This window comes from Eleutherodactylus coqui, chromosome 5 (genome assembly GCF_035609145.1).
Source record: "Eleutherodactylus coqui strain aEleCoq1 chromosome 5, aEleCoq1.hap1, whole genome shotgun sequence".
Classification (NCBI taxonomy): Eukaryota; Metazoa; Chordata; class Amphibia; order Anura; family Eleutherodactylidae; genus Eleutherodactylus; species Eleutherodactylus coqui.
The window spans coordinates 204,484,785-204,503,245 of NC_089841.1; the positions used below are offsets into that span (position 1 = coordinate 204,484,785).

The following is an 18,461-nucleotide window of genomic DNA, read 5'->3' on the forward strand; positions in this document are numbered from 1 at the left end:
CTTGATTGGGGTCTGGGGGGTCTCAGAGTCTAACTTCATCAGTAATGCTTGAATTCATAGGGGTTGGGAGCGAAAGCTCGTAGGTTTGTTGGTTCCTGCTAAAATAGGTTATGGCGTCGGTGCAGTTAGCCTTCGCAAACTATCGGGACATGATAGATTTCCAGTTTGCTACTAACTATCTGTTTTTGTTTATGTATAGTTTACCTCGTGTGTCTCCCCCCCCCCCCTTCCTCCCAAACCCCCTCCCACTGCTGAGAGCGGACAGAAACCCATGAGATGGCACTTCTTAACCAAAAAGGAGCATGGCTGAACTGACGTGTAGCACATACAATGCCAAGGGCCTAAACAGCCCCCAGAAGAGAGGTCAGATACTCTACCACCTCCACAAGAAAAGGGTTCAGGTAGCTATGTTCCAAGAAACCCATTTTAGAACAGACAGTATCCCAACATGCAGATCCAAACGCTATCCCACCTGGTTCCACAGCCCCCACCCCATGAAGAAAGCAGGAGGCGTGTCTATTGCCTTACACAGAGGACTTCGGCACAACGTAATTGATTCCACAATAAATCAAGAAGGCAGATTCGTCTTTCTAAAAATGGAAATGTCTGATATGATATGTACACTAGCTAACGTTTATCTTCCTAACCAGGAACAGGTACCAACCGCCATCAAGATACTGAGGACCTTAACAGAGTTCGCAGGTGGATCCAAAATCATCTTGGGAGGGGACTGGAACCTGGTACTAAACCCAGAGCTGGACTCTTCGTCAGGTAGGACCTCTGTCTCCCGATCAGCACTACAGCGACTCAAAAAAAACACTTAATGCTCTACACTTGGTGGATCTTTGGAGGATCCTTCACCCAGGGACCAGGGACTACACGTTCCACTCGGCAGTACACAACACATACACCAGAATAGACATGATCCTGGTCACGCAGGACCTGTTGGACTTCTCCCCGAGGTGCTCCCTGGGCGACTTCATCTGGTCAGACCACGCCCCAGTCTATTGCGGGTTCTCGAGGCGCAGGGGCCACCTTGTGGAGACTCAACAACAATTTGCTCCGAGACCCCTTGTGAGTCTCGGACATCAAAAAAGCAATCACGGGATTTATAGCAGACCACCAAAACGACCAAACATCAGCCCCTACCCAATGGGAAGCCCTAAAATGCGTCATTAGAGGAATTCTAATCTCGCACGGATCAAGGCTCAAAAAAGAAAACTCGGCGAACTTACGCAAACTCATCTTAAACCTACAAACCAAAGAGGAGGCCAACAAAAAATCCCAAAGAGATGACCTTAAAGCCGAAATTTCCACCATACGACACCAAATACTCAAAATCCTCGACCAATGATCCCTAGCATATAGAGACAAATTGCGCAGAGGGGCATTTGAATACGCAGATAAATGCGGTAGTTGGCTAGCAAGAGCTCTCCACCCTAGATCCGCCCCATCTCATGTCTCCAAAATACAGGTAGAGGGCAGCGAACCAGTACATGCCACAACGGACATACTGGAGGAATTTTAAAAATACTATACTAAATTATACAATATCAAAGACGCAACACAGCCCGACACCCAGAGATTAGATAAAGAGACGGAGACCTATCTGAACCTAAACGCCCCCAAAAGAATGACAACAGAAGAGGCAGCAGGCCTAGATGAAGACTTCAGCTCAGAAGAGCTCGGGGAAATCATCAAAGATCTAAAAGTGGGGAAATGCCCAGGCCCGGACGGCTTTACAGCCAGATTTTACAAAACCTTCCGAGAGGAGATCTCCCCTCTAATTATTAGAGCCTTCAATGCAGTGGACCGGGGGTGTCCGTTCCCGATGCAGTCGCTGATGGCCCATATTTCAGTCATCCCCAAACCGGGAAAAGATGCCTCGGTCTGCGGTAACTACAGACCCATTTCACTCCTGAACGTGGACATAAAAATATTCGCAAAATTAATCGCCACGCGCTTACAAAACGTCATCCCGCTACTGATACATGGGGAACAAGTGGGTTTATCCCAGGCAGGGAAGCTAGGGATAACACGATTAAATCCCTATCGCTGATTGCCAGAGCTGGGGTAACTGGCGACCCTTTATGTCTTCTGGCGGTCAATGCAGAAAAGGCATTCGACAGGGTTAGCTGGCATTTTCTCGCAGCCACACTAGACAAGATAGGAGTGGGCCCGAAAACGAAGGACCGAATCATGTCCTTATACCGAAATCCCACAGCCAGAATCAGAGTGAACGGCTCTCTGTCGGAAGCCTTCCAAATAACAAATGGGACTAGGCAGGGGTGCCCCCTCTCCCCGTTTCTCTATGTCCTAACAATGGAAACACTAGCGAACGCGATCCGCCAAAACGATTCAATTAGAGGGATTCAGACAGGGAAAATTGAACACAAGATGGCCCTGTTCGCAGACGACTTGCTTTTATATTTAGCCAACCCGCACGTAGGACTTCCCGTGATCCTGCAGGAGTTCAAACAATTTGGTAGGATTAGTAACTACAAAGTAAACACCCAAAAATCAGCATAGAGAAAATGTGTATGGAGAGTAGCATCAAGTAGAAGCTATTTCAGAAAGACATCCTGGAATCTTCAGGGAATCCAAATCCAATTATCATCTTTATTGAGTTAAAAACTCCATCAGCATGAACAACAAAACTTGCGACGTTTCGTCCTATGCAAAGGACTTTGTCAAGCAAATGGATGTCCAGGATGTCTTTCTGAAATAGCTTCTACTTGATGCTGCTCTCCATACACATTTTCTCTATGCTGCATTGGGATCTTTGAAGTCCGGATCCCCTAGGTGAGCGTGCATCTATTGGCTTGACGCCATATTCTATCCTTCTCTCCCTATTTGTGAGCCTATTGGGCTGAAGGTGTGCTGCTGAGATCTTTTGTTTTTCCAACACACAAAAATCAGAGATCCTGAACATTTCGCTGCCGCAGGCCGAGGCATCACAGCTAGAGGCACAGTTTCCATTCAAATGGAGACACTCCTCAATAAAATACCTGGGAATCCAACTCCCAAAGGACACCACTCAGGCCTTCAAACTTAATTACCTCCCATATCTATCAGAATTGGAAAAAGACCTTAGCAAATGGAAACCTCTGTTCCTATCTTGGAGCGGTAGAATAAATGTAATTAAAATGGACTCCCTTCCAAAATTCTTGTACTTATGTCAGACGGTCCCGGTGAAATTGCCAAACTACTACCTAAAACGCCTACGCACCCTTATCACTGCGTTTGTCTGGAGGGGAAGGAAGCCACGTGCGAGCTTCTCACTCCTCACCAGACAGAAAGAGAGGGGGGGTCTGGGTCTACCCAATTTCACCCTTTACTATAAAGCTTGCCGGTCAAATTGCATACTAGATCTCCTTAAAGAAGAGAACCACAAACTCTGGGTCACTGCAGAACACGCACTGGTTCCAGGAACCCTACGAGGGGCAGCTTGGATCCCACCCAAACTCATAAAAGCAATCCCCAATATTTCCCCATTCGCAAGCCAGTTATTCAGGACTTGGACAGAATTTGGCCAAAAAAACGGCATGGTCATGGCCCCAGGCCCATTAACCCCCCTCATAACCAATCCTCAATTCGAAACAACGCTGAACGGGGTACCCATACTAGGCTTACACGCAACGCCAATACCAAGAGTTAAAGACGTGATGACCAACCTAAAAGTAAAATCGCTGTCAGAGATCATAGGAGAAGGAATAACACGTTCTGGCTCATGGATGCAATACTTCCAGCTGAGGGGGTTCGTGGGGTCCCTGGTCCCCCAGGTGAACTTGGCAGGCGAGTTTACGCTCTTCGAACAAATGGTCATGTCAGCTTCTCCACAGAGGCACATGATCTTATCCCTATACAAGCTGATGCAGGGTCGGGAGATGGAGGCCCAGAACCCCACATATACAGAAGCCTTGGAGACGGAGCTGGGTTACAGTCTAACAAACGAGGACTGGGAGAGAGCCTGAACCCTGTGCCACAAAATGTCCCCAGCCTGCAGAGCCCAAGACCTAAATTTCAAAATCTTATCCAGATGGTACAGAACTCCAGACCTTCTACACAAAATCTTTCCTCAGACATCGCCTACCTGTTGGCGTTGCAACACGGACAGAGGGAGCATGTCCCACATATGGTGGAACTGCCCGGGAGTGTCTGACCTATGGAAAGAAACGACAGAACTATACAACCATATCTGTAAGACACAACTAACTCTTACTCAGGAGATGGCTCTGCTCTCAGTCCTCCCAGGTTCAATTAAAAATGTTAAGAAAGGTATCCTGAGATTTTTTATACTGGCGGCTAGAAGAGTCATCCCTAGACTCTGGAAAACCACGACACCGCCCTCAAGAGCGATCTGGGTTGAGGAACTGAACAACCTCATGAGATTTGACGAATTGGGGGCAGAGGAGAGCGTCACTCAGGAGAGATTCTACCATACATGGCAAGTATGGACTATTTTCAGGTCTACGGAAAGATTCAAAAATTGGGTGGCTACGGGACATCTATAGAGGCGACCAGGTACACCCCTGAGGGGACTCGATCCTGGGTGTGGCTCCCCTCGGAGATAAGCTCGACCAAACCAAAGCGCTCTTTAGTGCCTCCTACACCCCCCCCCCCCTCCATAACCTACCCGCCCCCTTGTTCCCCTGTCTGTCAGTTACGTCCCTGACCTAGTTTAAGTATTGTTTTGTTAGGACAGCAATTAACTGTCTAAGTTGGGAAAAGGGAAACATACTTGAATTTGCACAGAAAGAGTTCATTGTAGTTCATTAATACTCATTAACATATGTTATTTCTTATCGGAACATGAAAGACAAATGTATGTTTTATATTTAAAATGAGCGAATAAAATACTTTTTGAACAAAAGAGTAGTCTAATTTACATAACCTACATACATATACTGCATTAGGGAATTTTAAGTTAATAAAGGGGGGAGCTGGTCAGGATCCTCATCGCTATACCATATAATAAGGAATTCTCCAGTCATATATTACATAGACAACCCACTAGTTGGAAATGTGTGATGCTCAGTTTCGTTTGCAGTAAAACTGCAGATAAACTGAACTTTTAGGCTGCTTCCACATGAGCGACTTTATCACGCGATTGGTTCACGAGCGCCGTGGCTCAGCCAATCAGAGCAAGCACTTGATGAACCCATCACAGACATTCAATGAATAAATGGATGTAACTGGTTCATCAAGCGCCGGCTCTGATTGGCTGAGCCACAGGACTCGTGAGCCAGTCACAGACATTCCTTCCTGGAGGCAGCGATTTTGATCCTCCAAACCAGGAAGGGCTGGCAGAAGACTTCAAGCAAGTGCCCTGGGGTTTCAGAAAAAAAAAACACGCCGGAGATGACAGCGCCTCTTTTTTTTTATTTCTTCACTGCAGCTAGGGCTTATTTTCGGGTTAGGGTTTATATTTCAAGAACCTCCCCGAAAATCCTTGCACGTGGTGCGACAAAGTCAAACAACTTCGTAGTGACACAAAATCGCTTTATTGCCACAAGAAATCACAGCGATATCGCACGGACCATCAATGCGATATCGCTGTGATTTTCTCACGTTCCTATCATGTCACTCATGTGGAAGTGGCCTTAAAGCAACATTTTTACTCACAGATTACAGTTTATTACTGGAGATCACAGCAAGGGAACACATTAGCTTATTCCCTTAAAATAAGTAGGTATTGCTCAAAGTAGAGAACCCCTCTTAACCACTTCTCTAACTGTAAAAAGCAAGTATATATCATGAGGCTGTGAAAGGTGTATGCAGCAGACTTGTTTGGAGTTAGCTTTGAATGCAGCTGCTAATTACGTACATGCACAGTCAGGCTGACCATTGCAAATAGGCAGTAGGTCAGGGAGAGGACTTCCTCAGTTTACCCTTCACCCACCTGTGATTCGAATGTGAGGTGCCAATGGGTAAGCATGGCATACCAGGACCTAGTGAAGTTTTCCAGGGCTGCCATGCATACATGGCCGGGCTTAATAGCCAACAATAAAAAGTACTATAAACTGCAATAGTGAAGTATCTATTTCATTAAAAAAAAATACAATTTGTCCTGCAAAAAACAAGATCTCATACAATTTTTTTTAATGTTATGGCACTTAAAAGGCAGGGCCAAAAAAAAAAAAAATACCTCAAAAATTTCTGGTTTTGAAAGGGTTAACCTTCTGTATAATATAACATATACATAATGAAAAAAAGAGCAAGTTTGTAGCAGACTGTAATGTTTAACTATAATTTTCGAGGATTCTTGGTAGCAATTGTGGTGCTGTACTAGAAGAGTTTCTAGCCTACGTGTTACAGTGACCTCAGATGTCCTTTCGGGAAGTAATCTGGCAGTAAGACATATATCTGCTAAAGTTCTATTTTTATAGCAAAGATCACATAACTATTGAAGCCTTCAATACGCTATTGTTTTTTTGTTGAAATGCCACAACTATGTCGGCTTTGTCTCACGTGAGCTTGTATTTCTTCACGGCATTATCAGGAAATCAAGAGCTGTAAAATACAAGTCTCTCAAACAGCGTGAGCCTCAGGCACTGCAGAATTTATTGTTGGCAGACTTCCTGTCGTCAACCACTCCCAGGATTTTCTTGGAGAAATCCCCCAATAACTTCTTGTGAAAATTACCAGTTATCATGACAGAACAATAAAAAAAAGAAAAAAAAACAAAACTCCGGAACATAAAAAGTGTGGAAAGGATACCTTGGCTTGCTGCTGGTCTTTAGCTTCGTAATGGGTTAAATGTCTTATTTCATTCACAAAATCTCTCGAAAGAAAGAAAGCAAGGCAATCTATGCCCAGATAAGTGATGTGTTTGTTATATTATAGCCTTTATATAATAGACAATGGGCAGCTATTAGCCGCTGCTGTATGTTAGCAGGTGATAAGCTTTTTCCCTTTGTGACTCCCAACTATCAGGTCACGGCATATACAGTTCCCGAACCAGCATGACACCGCCTATCTGCCCTATTCATTGCTGTATCTTCCAACTGGCACAAGTGGCATAGCACTGCTCACTTTAATAGGCTACACTTGTTTCTCAGTGGGATTCAGCCCTCGGAATCATTGCAGAACAGAGACAGCAAGGGCAGGGTGCGGTTTACGGAACAATATGTATTTTCTTCTTTGCTAATCCAACGAGTGAGTAACCTGAGAGGGGAAACTGGCCTGCAGGCATGTTTTCCTGGCCTGCGTGTCTCTGACGGGGTATGTTAGTGGTTACTCAACAGAACAAAGGGGAAGGCGGCATTCCGGAATTAATCTCTGTGCTTGGGAGGTGCATTCCCTTTCCTTCGTCTACCCCCTGAATTTATAATCTTGTTTTGGGTATTAGGGTGGAAGGCCGGCCCTGTCTTCTTGGGTCTCTGGCAACTCTCTTGTCTCTTTTGCCCAGAAAGCAAAAAATAGATAGCATCTGCTTTTTCTAAAGTTGCCTGGGATCTTGTTTTCTACATCCCATTGATTTCCTTTAGGCTGCCAGTTCTGTACTCATGTTCCCTTCTGTCTGCGGTTACCAAATGAGGCAACTATGAAAGACTTCAAACGAAGGACTTTTGTGTAGGAAACAAGAATTCAAAGATGATTTTTTTTTCTTCTTTTTGACATAAGCACTCGGAAAACAGCAAGCTGAATACTAAATCAAATCAGCTAGAATAGAGTTCTGATTGTTTACAGCAGAGGTGCAAAATGTTTTCTGGCCCGAGGGCCTCATTGTTGGGTTGTAATAACAACAAAGGAGTGTTTCACGACTAAGATGGAATTCCCAACCATCATATATTTATGATAGACTATATCTAGGATGTGGCTGTAAGGGAGGTATCCCTTACCAAGCTTATTATGTTTCATTTTATTTGCCTGTTCACCTTTTATTGTGCTACGTTTGGCAAACTACTGCGAATGGGGTCGTTGCCGAATATCTACAGAGCTCCTGGTTGCAATGAAATGGAGTTTCCTGGCTTTCAGCTGGGAGGAGAAGCCTGGCCCTGGCAGAGCGGACATAGGGGCATTGTGGGGTTGAATGCTGGGCAGTGGTGCAGCTGTAGGGAGGAATTGGAGGAGGTTACATCAATAAACAGTAGCAGAAAGTGGGGTTAAATACAACTCTGACCACATGTGTAGGAACCTGCTACAGTGCTGTGACAACTGCCAGGCGGGCCAGATATAGAGACCTGGACAGAGAGGACTTCTGTCCTGGGGAATATAAGCTCTGATTGGACAGCGTCATTGTGCAGGGGCACGCCCCTAATTGGTAAAACCCAGTTGAGAATTATCCACAAATTTCTTAGAGGGCAGCGGTATGCAAATAGGAGATGGTACAAAGCCTCTGCAGCGCCACCTATCAGAAGGTAGCTGTCCCACAAAGAAGTCAATGTCTGACTTTTTATCAGGCCTTGTAACGTGACTAGGGATATAAGTTGAAGCCAGAGTCTTCTCCAGAAGGAAAAGATAACCATGTACAGACAGACTGTTTAGATTATTAGGTGAGAACTCTACCTGTAACCGCTTAAGATGCCCATACACATTACATGAAAGATGATTCTTTCCTCGATCTTTGCCATTGGAAGGGAGTCAAGACACCCTCAAACACATTAGATGGTTGGTCTGTCCTGCAAATTCAACAGGCTTGGTCTACTCTTCATGTGTATGGACCTTTGTCGTAACGAGACGTAGGGCTCCTGCGCACTGACGATCACAATAGCGCTGCGTCTTTTTAACGTGAACGTCAATAGGACTTCCTTATGTTAAAAACGGATGGCACAAAAATTGCAAAGCACAAACTTTTTGTGCGATGCATTTTTAACAGTAGAACATCCAATTGGCATTCGCATTGAAAAACACAGCTATATTGCGATCGCCAGTAAGCAGGAGCCCTTAAGCTGCTGCCTTCTTTCCACTGAGAACATATAGCTGTTTCATACAAACAAGCATTCAACAGTTATCTAAAGGTTATGGCCACCTTAAAATCTATAGAGTAGAGAGGGGAGGGGAAGTAAGTTGCCCAAAACGTTTTATGAGGTATTTTGAATTTCATTGAGGGAAAAATTAGAAAAACTTCCTGAAAAAACAATTTAAAATCATTTTTTATTAAATATTTCTTAAATAACTGTAAATTCACTCAGAACAACCTATCAGGCTAAGATAATGAAAAGGTGGAGTAAGAGAGGAATGCATAGACTGAGACGGACGTTTTGTAGCTTTCGTTCCTAACTACACCCTATCATTCATTGTTCTGTCCTCATTCTCCTAATTAATTACAGACAAGTTCCTGCACCACAATTTGTGTGTCCTCAGGAATGCCAAACAAGAGTATAAAGAATGGGCTGCAAGTGCTTGCAACTTTTTGCCCATGCCACACAAGCCTGCTGATTAATCCATGACCCCCAGATACTGAATAAGCCCAGTATGCTGTGCTGGTAAAATGTCCTGATAGCATTCACGGATTGTTGTCCAATAAGGGATTAATGGTGAACAGCCTTGGTCTTTGGCAACAGCATCAAACATCATGAATGTGTGCAGGTTTTATTTGTGTTCACAGGTAGGTACCTTGTCTTGGGTGACATAGCCAAATTTCTTTAATAATAAAGTGCTTTAAAATATGTTCTATAATTTCCAACAGGACTGTAATAACCAAAATAGGCATACTGTACACACGCCTATTGTGTCCCAGATTGTGTAATAATAAGTCTAGTATGTGGTGTAGTAACACAAACAACTGGGAGGCACAACTGCTCATTTAAGGGTTTTTACAGGACTATACTATTGATAACCAATCCTCAGGATCAGCAGGGTCCGCCGTTTGGGATCCCTACTGATCAGCTGATGGAAGTGAGTGCCACCAACTCTTCTCGGGCCTCTGACGACTTGTACATTGGTCACATGGCTTGAGAGCAGTTCAGTCCCATTCAAGTGAGCAGGACTGAGCGGCAATACCAGGCACAGCCACTATACAATGTATGGGGTTGTGCCTGGCATGGACTGTAATGATTGTCATTTCAATCAGCTAATCGGCGGGGATCCCAAGAGGTGGACTCACACCAAACAACTAATGATGACCTATCCTGAGGATAGGTTATCAATAGTGTAGTGCTGGAAACTCCCCTCAAGGGGTTTTCTGATATTGGTGGCAATGGGAGGCAAGATTTGTGTAAAACAACAAACACACATACTTACCTCCGGGTGCTTGCTGCTTACCCAGTGCTCGTGTCTCTGCTTACATTGGTTGCAGCAGTGACGTTGGTTATTTACCCATATGACCACTGCAGCCAATGGGAGGCCAGCACGGCTATTATCAGTAACATCCCGTGAACTTGCCTCAGGACTTCCACATTAGAAGCACACATGACAGGCGTCTGGCCGGGTGACGTTACCTGTCAGACGCCGCAGCACCAGACTGCCAAAATGGAGGTCCAGCACTTTGGTGAGTAAATTTCTTGGGTTCCCCATGCCCAAAACTATATAAAAGAAATAGCTTGGAAAACCCCTGTATTCATCTGCAGTGCCCAGGACAGCAACAACTGTAAAGATAGAATCACTTCCTCCATATCTTATTTCATATTAACGGTTGCTTGTGCAAGCATCACTGAACAACAACAATAACTGGAACAGCTGCCACAGGGTGCCATTGAAAATCAGGAAAGAGAAATAGAACCTTTATTTTCAAAATAAAGTTATACAATTTACCAATGACTCAGCGCCTAAAGTGACACCCAGAAACTTGCAGCAAAGATTTTAATCAGTGATTACATGAAACGCTTAAAGAAACACTCCAGGCAAAAACGATATTCTGGGTTTTGTCTGGAGCAGTGTCTGAAGGCGCGATGCATGACTTCTTTTTTATTGGTCGGGAAGGGTAACATCACTCCCTAAGGAGAGCAACAGGAAGGTGAGGAGATGTATAAGGCCACCCATGCTCCTCTGGGTAATATTCAAATAAGGAAGATGGAACAATATCTCTGCAGTGTCACCCATTGGATGGCAGCATTCCTTTAAATCAATGCTTGACCCTTTATATGGGTCTGTAGAGCCATGCTGATCAGCTGATTGAAGAGGTACAGTCTTTGCTCTACAGACCTGTAAAACAGGTCAGGCATTGATTTGAAGGAATGCTGCCATCCAATAGGTGACGCTGCAGAGGTATTGTTCCATCTTCCTTATTTGTATATTACCCAGAGGAGCATGGATGGCCTTATACGTCTTCTCACTCACCTTCTCGGTGCTCTCCCTAAAGAGTGATGTTACCCCTCCCAACCCACGTCACAGCCATGCCAGGATCCTACTGCACACTGATGAAGGGCAAAACCCCCAAAACAGCTGTCTGTGTATGGATTCTGGCTTGGTTTTCAATGCCCAATCATTACTCTAAAGACCTGTACAAAGGGTCAAGTATTGATTTGAAAGAATGCTGCCATCCAATAGGTGGCGCCGCAGAGGTATTGTTTCATCTCCTTTATTTTCTTTCCTATTGTGTTATTTAAATCCCTGAGGCATGCAGCGCCCCCTCAAGCATGGAGTAAGGCATAACACAGTATATCAGTATAGCCTTGAGTGTTTCTTTAAAGTGCTTGGTTGATTTCACTACCAGAATGTTTAGTATTACATATGTGGGTCTTTTAAAATGACTGAGAACGCACCCAAGTAAGGTTGCCAACCGTCGGTTTGTGAAAATAGGGCACTTTTTTCTAGTGTTCGTGAAAAAAAAATCAGATGCATCTGAGACTTTATTGAGGCTGTTGACACCTAAGCGGCTTATTATGACTGTAATTATCTTCATTTTACAGCTCAGACTAAATTCTGCTAATGAGTTCAGATCGGTATCTGACCTATAGACATGTATCAATTATAACCTTTATCAATCAGTACGGTTTTCCAATGTATCAGTAAACAAAAATTAACTGTCTGTGATTCCTGAATAAATTGTCCAGCAAAAACAAAAATTGCGGTTGAGCCCCGCACTCAAGAATAAGGCTGATCAAAGACAGAAAGGCAAACGCTTGTACCTTAGTATTTGTAGTTCCTCCTGGGAATTGCTGAGCTCATCATTAAGACGACGCCATCTCAAAAGAGCTTTTAGATCTTGATGTTCTTTGGACTCTTCCTCTGATAACTGTTGAATGAGACAATTAAAGTCAATTATAGTATAGATATGGACGTCTATGTCAGGGATGTATAAGGAAATTACCATTAATGCAATTTCCTACTATACTACTTAGGTTCGAGAGTAAACAGAACAACATTTATAAAAATAACACCGCGGTCAAGGATCTTGTAAATACTAAAGCTTGATACAAAACTGCAGAAAATGTAAAACTTTCCAGTCGTGTAAGGCCGGCCTCACACGGCTGGAACGCATCCCGCTTCAGTTGTGAACTCTCCCGTTGACCCTGTGGTTTCTGTATTGTGGATGACCGCGGTGACTCTCTCGGTCTTGCGCAGTAAGTTTTGTTTTTCAATATTCGGATTTCCTGCACTGTCGCTAAGTGATGACGTGAGTACCCGTAGGCCATACGCAATGTTAATTGTGCATGGGCTATGGGTTAGATGGCCTCCGTTGACTTCAATGGAGGCCGTCCGCACAGAATTAGCGGGAAAATAGAGCATGCTGCGAAATTTCCTTTGCTGGAGGAATGCGCGATTCGTATCCACAAGTGTGAGCGAAAAAGCGAATTTACATGCTTTTCGGTGCCCGAGTTTTTTCGCGGATTCCGCAATTGGAATCCACCCGTGTGAGCCCAGCTTAACACAAGGGTTAAAGGCAAGTAAAGCGAAGTATAGAGCGCTACAGAGTGTCTCTAGTAACAATGATAGATAGAGGCCAAAATACTAAGTATAGTTACTAATAGAGATGAGAGAGTATACTCGCTAAAGGCAATTGCTCGAGCGAGCATTGCCTTTAGCGAGTACCTGCCCGCTCGAGACTAAAGGTTCGGGTGCCGGCGCGGGGGAGCGGTGAGTAGCGGCAGTCAGCAGGAGGGAGCGGGGGGAGAGAGAGATCTCCCCTCCGTTCCTCCCCGCTCTCCCCCGCAGCTCCCTGCCCGCTGCCAGCACCCGAACCTTCAGTCTCGAGCGCGCAGGTACTCGCTAAAGGCAATGCTCGCTCGAGCAATTGCCTTTAGCGAGTATACTCGCTCATCTCTAGTTACTAATAATGTCTCAGTGATGGCAATTGTAATTAAGTGTTAAATGAAGAAATGATTTCTGCGAGTTGATCTTATGATAACGTGACAGCGAATTCACCTAAATAACTTTTTTAATTCCTTTCAAAATGTATGATGACATTCCTGCCCCTTTGTTCAAATGTAACCACTTAAATCGACATTTCCTGGCGTTACAATTAAAACCAGAGACACAAATACTACATCTTGCATTTATAGAACACAATACCGTGGCAGTGCATAATGGAAACAATTTGTAAGTTAAAAGGGAGAAGAATGGAGGGTTTCCATGTTATTACTAAATGCGGGTTAGTATTAGGACATACTCTCAGATAACACTTGAGTTTGAAGATGGGGACAAAAGACAGATGTGCTTCCCTTTTCACTGCTTCCCATTTGGCAGACATCCTCTAAGAGCAATCGGACTTCTGCACATATGGGCCCAAAAAATTCTGTCATTCATAAGCCATGGAAAGCCATGTGCGGTGCTCAATGCTAACTGCTGACAATAATGTATGTCTAGTAACATACTGTGCTTTCAGTTAACATAATAACCTGCGAGAAAGTCGTTCTGATTTTTTTTTATATCACCCTTTCGTTTTAATGGATTTTAACCTCTTAAAAGCCAGGCCTGTTATGGTTCTTCTTAGGTCCACAAGACTGGTTGCACAGGGGTCCCCCAGTCCTGGATTATGTCACCCGAAAACTCGGTGACTCGACTGAAAAGGGGAGTCCCCTTTGATCGTGCTGTCGTCACTCTTGACTGCAACGATCAAAGGGTTAAACAGTCAGGAACAGGGCTTCTTCTGATCCCAGCTGTTATGGCAGGAGCTTGGCTGTCATTAAACAGCTGAGCTCTCATATTAGGACAGCATGGGACCCCCATAGAAAGCCTAAAGTAAGATGCCTTAATGGCTGATGTAAAAGGAATGATGGTGGTTGTGAAGGCATTTTCTTGATCTATTTACACCCAATCAGCCATGATTTCCCATGATGTCTACGGCACAATCAGAGCCCGAGAAGGTCTAAAAGAACTGTGGCAAACACTGAAGAATGTGAATGAATTTAATGCATTCTACAATTATGTATTTAAGAAAAAACACTTGGTCAAACTAATTCTGAAAGAGACTTGGGGGTATTGGTGGGCAGTAAGGCTAATTTAACTTCGGCAACAAATGTTAGGCAGCTGACGCCATGCAAATAAAGTCATAGGGTGAAGAGGATGACGACCAACGTAATGAAGGGAACAGGTGGATTGCAGTACCAAAGAAAGGTGATCAAATTTTGGGTCATTAAGTCTGGAAAAATGTCAGCTAAGAGGCGATCTAATTACAATGTACAGATATATTAATGGAAAATACAAAGATCTAACAAATGATCCGTTTATACCTAGGCCTGCAGCCATAACAAGGGGGCATCCTCTGTGCGTAGAGGAAAGAAGGTTTTACCATCATGGATGATAACTTTTTTTTTTTCTTTAAGTTCAATGAGACAATGGAACTCTCTGCCATACAATGTTGTGATAGTTCACATAACATCACAAAATGTAACAGTATACTGATAATGGGTCATTGATCCAGGATTTATTCTCATTGCTATATATGTTTTCCCAATATGAGGCAACTGGTATTCGCTTCTGAGAGGTACTCATCTGAATTACCTTTGTAGGACTTGATGGACCCGTCTCTTTGGTCAACCTTTTCATAACTTTGTACAGTAACTATATGACTTAACAGGTGAGTGATTTGAGTTGGGATGGCAATGGAAACATTTTGTATTAAGAGAGATATAGGCAAAGTGGTATCTATCAATATAACCTCCCTTTTTTGAATTGTAGTTGTTAAGAAGGTTCGAATTTTGGGTCAAATTATATTTATTTCAAATAGTGTATGTGTCTTACAAGGAAGAAATCCATAGAGCGTAGTGTATTAAGATTGGCCTCTCATAAACCAACTGTAATCTCAAGTGTGCTGGAGTAAAATAGGTCAAATTAATAAAGAGGTCCACACTTCTTAATAAATATAGCATATCTTTGGCTTTCCATGCCCCGGCACATGAAATCTACACCAGCTATAACTTGGAGTAGATTTACACTTTAATTTACACATCATGGTGTAAATCATAGTCAATGTGTTGGGCCATGGAGGCCCTGCTCCTTCCACTAACCACTAAAGAGGGGCAGAGCATTGAAAAAGTTGCATATATCTGCCAAAGAAAGTATGAACCAAAATCTGTGACTTTATACCAGAAAATTGGCACAAATCGATTAGTAACTTCCCTCTATAATATATTACAGTAGTTTAAAAAATATAAGCCGATAGAACTCCGATGCTTCAGATTACTATGAAGACATTCCAAAAACAGCAATAATTATGGATTTCACTGGGAAATGGCAATACAGTAATGCACTCATAAACTGCACAACATACCTAAATCTGAGGGAATGGCATATATCTGATATGTCATTATGTGAGACTAGCAAAATTTTGCATTTTACAAATTCAAAGCAGACAGACACAGGTAGTAGGTTCTAAGAACAGTGATTATACATTCCATCGTACAGACAGTGCAGAAGAACGTCCGAAGAGCAGAGAATGATTACAGAGACAAGCTGTGAAGTAATATTCATTTTGATTCCATAAAGAAATAAATAACTGTGTGTCAAATGCCAAAACAGTGGGAAGACAAAAAGATGGATCCGCCCTAGATCCACAGTGTATGTCAGTACCATAAGTGAGTCAGATAGCAGCGTTTCCAAGTGGAAATACAGGCCATGAAACATCAAAACATGTTATTTCAAAAATATAGCTGTTATTCGGCATGCCCACAGACAAATGAAATTCCAAAAGAACAGGGCTTGTGCTTTCTGGCAACTGTCTAACAATGTAAAAATAGTGCCGTTGAGTCACAAGTAAATAGATCCAACATCATCACCCCCTTTGATTCATCTCTGTAACAAGAAATCTTGTTACCAGCCTTATGGCTCTGGAAATGGGCATGGGCCTGGATAAAAAAAAAAGGAAGAGCTTTGGGTATATGCATATGTTACAATTCATTTATTAGACAACTTTTAAAGTATTTTTAAAAATGCTTAAAAACACCAGTAAATCAGTCCCCACATTGTTGTTATGTGTCTTCAGCCTTGCTGGGGAGACGGACTTGAGCGCCCTATGTCTGCTCTCCCTAATATCAATTTCCTCACTTGCAGTGCCATCTAAATGCATGGGCCTGATGGGCACTTGTCTGGGGGCCCCACAAGCAAAGGGGCCCCATACTAATCTACATGTGTTAATTTTTCATTGCACCTTGTATCATATATGATAATATTGTGTGGCGGGATTTGAACTTGGCTCCAATCTGTCTATGTCATGTGTGAAGACTTTTATTTTGTCACTTTCTGTTTCACTTTCAAATTACCCATAATTCTTTTTGTAAATTATCCATAATTTTTTTGATAAAAAGGAGATTTCCCGCCGAATGGATGTGTAGATCATCTTGTGAAGCAAAGTACATTGTCTCGTTACTTTCTAGCGTAAGGTATCCTGGCACTATGAACAAAGAGATGTCTACGGTGCAAGAGGAAGATAGACCCTAGAGACTTGGACTTCCGATTCTCCGGTCTAGGTCGCTGGTTACTAACTCGCTCGTCCTCCCGAGTTTTCCAGGTGAATAACCCTTTAATCATGTTGATTATTTGTTGCTGCACAGCATGTTTTTAATACTTCAACACCAATTTTGTTGGAAGCGCCAATAAAATAAATATATTTTAAATTTATAGACAATTTACAATTTTGTTCCTGTGAGCAGTTGTCGTAGGGGCCCCAGTACACTGCTTTGCCCAGGGCCCATAATGCTGTTAAGACGGCACTGTTCATTTGAAAAAGGAGCTTCTCTGTAAGTCAATGCCTGACACATAAAATTATAGTCACATGTGGCAGATTTGTTGCAGAAATTTTTCATTCATCTGAATAGTGTTGTTATGGTGGAAACCACATGGATTTCTGTAAGCCAAATTATGATGAATGAGAAAGTCTGCAACAATAACCTTTAGTGATGATATGCTAATGTATAATATCCTTGTTCTCAAAATCATTATTAGAGTTTTTGCAAGTTACATCAACACAGTGCCATATTGTGAAGAGATAACATATAAAACAGTAAACAACTACAGCCATAGGTTCAATAAAGTTTTTTAATTGCATATAAGGATCTCTTATATTGAGAATTATAGTTTTCCTATAGTAGCCTCAAATAACTCTCTCATCACATAGAAAAGAAAAGGAGAGGGAGGGGGGGGGGGGGGTATTTTGAAGTGAAGCGTATCCACGGATTCCAAGTTGAGTGAAACTTTGATAAGTTGTCATTCGCCGTTGCATGTAATTTCTCATATACACAATGTTTATCTATGATACAGTAAAGTTCCCTTCCAGTGGGAGGGGTAACTGATCTCCACTTCCTAGTCAAAGCAATTTTGGCTGTCATTACATATGCAATTTATAAAAAGTAAGGCTAATTTTGGATTTTTTGGAATCCTATACCCCGTTACTTTATATAGAGTTTGAAATACCTCCTCCCAAAAGACATATAGCTTGGGACAATCCCAAAATAAGTGGAAAATATTTCCCTCCAATCCGCACTCTCTCCAACATCCATCACTGGTCTTAGGGAAAGTTCTTGACAATCTGGAGGGAGTATAATACCACCTAGTTAGCAACTTGTAGTGAGTTTGAAGAAGGTTTACACGTAGGGTGGATTTATTTGCCCAATTGAATGATGCAATCCAATGTTTTGGGGAGAAGCATTCACCCAGGTCCCTTCCCCAATTCAACAAGTGGGCTCTCTTTATTGATCCTATATCCCCTGAAAAAATATTATAATAACTTCTAGTTAATGATCCCTGTGACGGATCCTTTTTGGAGAATAAAACAGCTGGTTTCATGGGAATATTGCATTCCCCTAGCTGAGAACGTGTAAGAAAGCAGTGTATCTGGCAATAATTGTGAGAGTCACCGAAAGAGAGATTAAATCTATCTCTAAGGACGTCAAAGGGAATAATCCCCCTACCCTCTAACAAATCCAATACACACTTAATGCCCTATCTGATCCACTTCCCCACATATATGTTAGGAACAAAATAAGTGAGAGTCTCTAGAGGCAACTTGGGAGACACTTTGTTGGGATCCCGCGCAAGTCTGTGGGTGCATAAATTCCAGGCCTGGAGGGTCGTCTGCATGGGTGGTGAAAGGTTATGTACATCAATGGAGGAGGAAAGTTTAGGGTATAGCACCTTCA

At 42.9% G+C, this 18,461-nt stretch overlaps 1 protein-coding gene across 3 annotated transcripts in view; it reads right to left on the reverse strand.

The window, feature by feature from the left end:
- AOPEP (aminopeptidase O (putative)) overlaps positions 1-18,461 on the reverse strand; it is a 342,915-nt gene that overhangs the window by 207,893 nt on the left and 116,561 nt on the right. For all 3 annotated transcript variants that reach the window (XM_066604087.1, XM_066604085.1, XM_066604086.1), the window contains exon 7: positions 12,015-12,121. In XM_066604087.1, the coding sequence (XP_066460184.1) occupies positions 12,015-12,121 (107 nt within the window). The remainder of the gene's footprint in view (positions 1-12,014; positions 12,122-18,461) is intronic.